General features: G+C 33.8%; 1 protein-coding gene across 1 annotated transcript; it reads right to left on the bottom strand.

Annotated features, from left to right (window-relative positions):
* On the bottom strand, positions 1-2024 carry LOC142525066 (dehydration-responsive element-binding protein 2C-like). The gene is made up of 2 exons (XM_075629236.1): positions 1833-2024; positions 1-1299 (listed from the first exon to the last, which is right to left on the bottom strand). The coding sequence occupies exon 2, from the start codon at positions 1287-1289 to the stop codon at positions 309-311; it is 981 nt and encodes a 326-aa protein (XP_075485351.1). The 5' UTR covers positions 1290-1299; positions 1833-2024; the 3' UTR covers positions 1-308.
* Between the last annotated feature and the right edge of the window lie 5160 nt (positions 2025-7184).

Raw genomic sequence — 7184 nt, forward strand, 5'->3', positions numbered from 1 at the left:
GAAAATAATTGTCCAAACTTTATTCAAAGGTTCCTAAGAGTACTTTACAGTAAGCAGAGCAAGAAATTTACATGTCTCAGCATTCTTCTAAGTTACAGTAATAACTGTAAAAGAGGATGATTGCTCCATAGAAATCCTCCTCTGAAGACCATACATACATCTCACAGCCAATTCCCTATCTTTAAAACTCGAAGAGAATCAACATATGGTCGTTTAGATTGTAAACGAGATATATCCATTCGAAAACAAAAAGAAAAAGAATAAAAGAACATCTCATCTCTTTCAGTAATAAGGTTCTCAGTGAACATCTAGATAACCAGGTCAGGATCTAAGTCAAAAAACAGATCGTCTAGCGTGAGATTATCGTCTTCCGGTCGGCCAGGCTGCAAGAAATCCAACCCGTGACCGGTTCCAGTGCTTGTCCGCTCCATTGGAATAGGGGCTTGCAAACTATTGGGATGCTGCACTCCAACCTGAGGACCTGAAGCAACTGCAGGAGCAGATCCTAGTGCCATGAGCAACTCCTCCGCGTCGAACATTTGGTCAAACGGCAGGGGATCGAGCTGATTTTCGTGATTTCGGGGGGAGTAGTAAGGTTCTTTCTTTAATTCCCGCCATATGTCTTCTTGATCCACTTCTTCCTCCATTACTTCTATCTTAACACCCTCCCTTGCGTTGCTCATCGGCGTATCACCCTCCTGTGGCTGAGGATGCTTATTGTCTCCAATGTAAGACATTCCATCACTATCTTCGACCTTCGGCATAATCCCATTATGACCCACCTCGGAAATGCTAGAAAGAGTGGAGTCAGAATCGGATATAGCAGGCACAGATGCGAAATCTTGAGCACCCCGCCTTGATGGGTCATAATTTGGGAAGTTAAGCCGAGCAACGGACCCGTACATGGCCCTTGCAGCTTCGTCATAAGCAAGTGCAGCTTCGGGCCCTGAGCTAAATGTGCCCAACCACAGCCTACTTCCCCGGTGCGGTTCCCTTATCTCAGCCACCCATTTACCCCACGTCCTCTGGCGAACGCCCCTATAATTGCAACGGACATTTTCCGGACCTCCCTTGCCTTTCATGCATCCTTTCTTGGATCCTTTGGCAGGAGCTTTCCGTTTCGGCTTGTCTATGTTGTTAGTTGAATCAAGTTTCACGTTATACTCCTTCCATTTTTCGAGTGTTTCGGCTACATTTTTCGTTCCATCCTTTCGCCTTCTCGATTTTCGAGTTCTTGAATGGTTCATAGGCTGAGAAACCAAAATTGCATCTTGATGCAACAGAGCCATCTCTAAATCTCTGCAAAAGCAACGACAAACCGTAATAAAAATCGAGCTTCTGGTATGGAAGAAAGCGAAAATCAGCTAAAATGACAAGGTTTCACTAACGATCAGTAAATTAAAGACTTTTTTTTTCCCCAAACTACCAAAAAAGAAAGTTATCACTATAAAAAATATGACAGAAACACATTCATCAGCTACTTGATAAAATCATATTGCGTGCAGAGAAAGAAAAAACCGTGAGCACCAAGGGGAACCGGACGAGAATTTTCACACCACCAAAATTCCATATAAAACATTTTCCTTAATCACCAAGAAACCAAAGAACTTTTAAGAAAAAAAAATTACAAGTCAAATAAACTCCAGCAATGAAATTCACGATAAAACCCTCCAAATCTCTCGCCCAAACGAATTTAAAACGCCATTCAGAAAACGACCATCCAGATCCAGACCAAAAGTTTCTGACTCTTCACACGCTCAAAATCAAAAGAAAAACACAAACCCACATAGATTATCCGCAGAAAACAAGAAAACATCAAATCAAGAACGTACCTTCTGCCAATCTCCGGCGACACCCGAGAAAAAATCTCCCCTTCTCTTCTGTGCGCTTTCCTCAACAAAGATTCCCTCAATAGAATGTCAGATTAAGCTTCCTCTCCTCGATTCTTCCAAATTTCTTGCGCTTTTGATTTGTATATTTGGGCTGGTATCTATATACTTCCGCGATTAGTTTGCAATGAAGTAGATCTCAGCGTTGAGAGGGAGCTGATGGCTTATTTATAGACTTTCTGTAGATATTTCCAGGAGCTGGACCATAACACCCTCGCGATAATATTTTTTTAATTGTTTCCTTGATGTTGACGTGGCAAACCTGTGACCAAGATTTGAGCACGTGTCTCGTGAAGCTTCGAGAAGTATTGGCTACTACTGCATCTTGACCACCGTAACTTCGAGGTGGTCAAGTTTAGTTGGATCGAAAAACTTTAAAATTAAAATATAATCAAATCAAATCAAATTTTTAATTAGTAAATAAATATTAAAATTGAAGTTTATATACTTTGATTTCAGTTTATATATTGAAAATAAATTTATCAAAAAATAACAATTTAATTAAAATATTAATAACATTTATATTTATATTTTGGTTATATACTTCATGATATTGAGTGAATTAATTCATTAATTCTTAAATCGAGTGGAGATATTGCTAAATAAGTATTTTTGTTGAGTATATTTTGTTAAATAAAAATAAAAATAATGAGTTGCGAGATTTGACAATTTTATGTTGCAAAGATATTGTAAGATACCGTGGCAGAGCCAGAAGTATGGCTTTACTCGGGTTAGAATTTTAAACTCTAAAATCTTTTAATATTTTAAATTTATTTAACCCGAACTAATATCATATTAATCCAAAATTATACAAATTTACATATAATTTTTTTTTTCAAAAAAAAATGAGCCAGCCCGGGTGTCAATGACCGGTGGCTCCACCACTGGTTACTCGAATGGTTTAGGTTTAAACCAAATTGAACTATTATACTGTTAATTTGATTATGGTTTTGGAAACCGATATTTAAAAATATTTAGATTCTGGCTAAATCGAACGTGGGCGGGTGCCTATCGTTTTGAAAATAAAAATAAAAAAAAAAAGAAAGAAGAAGATGGAATGCATGTAAGCCACGTGTCGAGAATCCGGCCACGCAAGGTATGTGGTAAATCTGTCCGTACCGGGATTGTTGGTAATGGCAAGCCATGACGTGTACTCATTTTGGGCATACATATCTATAAAGGGTGACTTTGACCATCTGTATATACGCGTTGACGAGAGGTTTACGCATTGGCTTCACTATGCATGATTTCTTTCCTCCGAAGCATGAAATATCGAAATCGAAATTTATAAGTTTTTTTAAATAAAAAAATATTAATATGAAAACTTTTTATTTAGAAGATAGTCCATTTGATATATCATGTACACTAGTGATATTTTGACACGTGTTGTGTATTTATATATATTTTTTATAATTAATTTAATTTATTTTTAAATGAATATTATACTGTAATTTTGAAAGAAACTGTGAATTGAGAAAAGAACGGAAAAAAGAGAAAGGGCAAGAGTTGGGGTGGGCTTCGGTCGGTTCGGTCCGATTTTTCTCTTTAACGGTTCGTTTTCGGTTTTGAATATATCTGGTCCAAAACCAAACCATTTTATTACGGTTCGGTCCGGTTTTTTTGTAATACGGTTCGGTTATATGATCGGTTATATACCGTTTTATAATATTTTGTTACAAAATAAAATTATGCATCACTTGATGCATGATTTATGCAACACATATAAAAGAAACAATGATACTAGATGAGTAGAACATATATGATTACAATACACTTATTAATTAACAATCTAAGCTTCAATAACAATTTAAAATACAATTTCAAACAGTAGCTCTTCAATAAAAGGATACACAATCATTAAATTCCAATTCTCATACTCCAAAATGTACATAGATTTTGAATCTCAGATCTCAATATATTTAACAATATGAACTTATAACAATTTGAACTTATCTCAATATATTTAACAATATGAGCTTATAACAATTTGAACTTCCAATTTTCAATATTGGACTTGTCACATGACTAAGGCTCATTTATTAGCACATTATACAAGAAGCCCTATAGTTAAAAATAATATGGCCGGTTCGATTTTTCGATTTTCTCGGGATCAAAACCGTAAATCGAACCGAAAAACCGAATTTCTTTAATTTTGAAACCGTAACCGACCGAAAAACCGATAAAACCGAACCATTTAAACCGAATTTTTCGGTTCGGTCGATTATTTCGGTTTTAACCAAACTATGCCCACCCCTAGGCAAGAGAGATAGAACCATGAACTTCAAGCTGAGAAAACATATACCATCCACTGAGTTATATGTGTCTTAAACTAAAAATTTGACATTTTTATTGATTTGTTTAATTACAAAAACAGTACGCGATACCAAATTTTTTGATTCTATTAAGACGAAACTTAATAAATAATAATAGATACTACTAAAGATACATGCCCCTATTATTTATTGGGTTCAGTATCATCATGTTATCTACATTTACCTCATGAGCTTCAATATCTTAGGACTTATTATTTCGTAAAAAATTAAATAAAATGGACTCATAAGTCCGTAAAAAATTAAATAAAATGGATTTGTGTTGATGCGAGACCATCTTATTAATCATTTTTATGAGACAGATCTCTAATTCGACTCGATTCATACAAAAAAATTGTATTTTTACTTTTATTTTAAATATGAATCTAAAACTAATTATATTTATAATCAGATATACATGTTTGAGTTTTTATTTCTAAAATAGTTATCAATGGTTAATACTTTTTTGACAAATTAACTGTAATATATTCATACAATACACATGTACTCATTCCGTATGTATATATAATATAATCGACTAAACGTGCGACCCATTTACGTAACCTAAATTGTATATAATTTTATTTTGGTCGTGTCTAGTCGATCCCAGTTACGTACACTTGGTGTAATTTCCCAAATTTGGAAATTATATTATACACATATTTACTTGTTTATTATTATTATTATTATTATTATTATTTTATCTTAGGTTATATAGGACATTTAAATAAGCAAAAGGTAAGGCATTACCGAATAAAAATGTTGGCTACTGAGTCCACACCTGGTGCCTATTCATCTACCACCTAAGGGTTACATAATATGTGCAAGGGTATGGGTCGAGCATTGGTCCACGATCCAAAAGATGAGCTCTTTCTAATAAACATGAGATATATTATAAATAAATATTATGTCTGTTATCAAACGGATCAATCATATCCATATTTGCAACAAAGAATAATATTTTTAGCATAAAAATTAATATTTTTTATGGGCGATCCAAATAGAATATACATGTCACAAAATTGACTCGTGAGACTGTTTTATATTAGTTTACCATTCGTGCCTACAAAATGTGATATATCGTACAAGACATGTCTAAGGACGTGAGTTTTTGTGATAAATAAAATAGAGACACACATGTTTTCGTCGCATGATTTAATCTAGTGTATATCAAGGAAATTGACGATCGAGGAGCTACACAGACGAGCTCGGAGATCCGGATAATTAATTTTGGTTTTTTCGTAATTACACACTCGAGTATATCGATCGAAAGTCGGCTCAATTCTATATTGTCCACAAAAACTTCTTTGAAATCATTTTACAATCAATTTTTCGATGTTGGTTTCTTGCCCGATCAATGAAATATACTACTTTTTATAATAAAAATAATATTTTTTTGCAAAAATATCATTTTTTTTGTTAGTTTTCGTATGAATAAATATTACATAATATATAATGATTTAAGCGAGAAATATCGCGTTCATCGGCAAAGTATGTAATAAGATATGTTATATAATTTATTCCAAAATTATGAAAAGTGAGTGTCCCGTAAAAAAATTGATAATGATAACTTAGTAACTCTCACACGTGAAGTTGGTTACCAATTAATTTGGATAATCTTATCGACTTGACGTGGTTCGAATTTCGAAATTAAAGAAATAATAAATTTCTTACAATATCATATATTAAATTTTCGAATTTTTTCACCCTCTGGATCGTCCTCGTTACGCTGTCTTCCTATTTTAATATTTTGGCAACATACGTGTTGGTATGATTATGATTACCTAGTAAAATGAAGTTACATGTGGTAAGAGAGCCACCATATGTTTAAATTTTTTTATTATAAAAATTAGAGTTATGAAATCAAAATAATCGATTTTATTCGTGAAGTTATGATTTAATGGGATTGATATGCCAATTCACGTGAAGTGGTAATAATATGTAGCAAACGTGGAGTGTGAATCGAAGATGGATTAATCACTCAATGTATTATATATATATTTCCTGCGTATAATACTCATGTCACGTGTGTCTTGTTGCATGATACGCACTACAAAGAAAAAAATAAGTCATTAGTGATGGAATATCCGTCGCGAAAATCGTCGTTAATTTTTTGAAGCCGTCCCAAAAGTCGTGATCAATCGATGGATGGGAGACCATTTTTAGAAACCGTCGCTAATTAATTATGAAACCGTCGCTGAATTAGCTACTGTTTACCGAAAACCGTCGTTACTTTTTAAATGACGACGATTTTACCGTCGCCAATATATATTTTTTGTAGTGACGTGAGGCAAATAACATTTTACTGTGTCATGTGTTGTGTTGAAATAGAACAAAAGCAAATAAATCTGTGTTTTAGTATCAACACCTATTTTTGAGAACAAAAACCCGATGTGTATATAATTATCATCTTTGATTTTCTCATTTTCTATTTCCGGAATTCAAATGCAACCTACAATGAACTTGACAACAAATTAAACTCACGAGCAAAACTTAAACACAGTAATTAATTTAGAAATTAAAATATGCAGGCATGTTCTGTCGTATAATTGTTTTTTACGCTTTTCCTCTTGAATTCAAGTCCACGATATTGACTCATAATTTCAAAGAATGCAGTACAGGACAACCTTTTTATTCTTGATTTTGCAACGGCAGTTTTTTAGCCTTATGTTAATCTTGCTCATGAATTCATTGAAATCCTATTATGTTTTTGAGTTTTGTGTAGCTATTGAGGGTGATGGATCTTTAAGTTGATTTAGAAAATTCGTACTTTACTGGTAAAATCTTCCGTCCGGTAAGTTCGGTTTCGAGTATTATTTTCATTGAACCGGAAATGTATACTTCTATACTATATTATTAATGTATAACAAGGAGCTCATAGTGCAGTCATGCTTGCGCGGGTCTGAGCCCAAGATATTTGGAGTTGAATTTCAGTTGTACTAGTTGGACATCGGTGGGGATTCGTGGGTATATAAGACGACAAGTA

Source organism: Primulina tabacum, chromosome 14 (genome assembly GCF_025594145.1).
Source record: "Primulina tabacum isolate GXHZ01 chromosome 14, ASM2559414v2, whole genome shotgun sequence".
In the NCBI taxonomy this organism is placed as follows: Eukaryota; Viridiplantae; Streptophyta; class Magnoliopsida; order Lamiales; family Gesneriaceae; genus Primulina; species Primulina tabacum.

Coding starts and splice junctions, on each gene's coding strand:
- LOC142525066 (XM_075629236.1), bottom strand. CDS start 1,289: ATGGCTCTGTTGCATCAAGATGCAATTTTGGTTTCTCAGCCTATGAAC.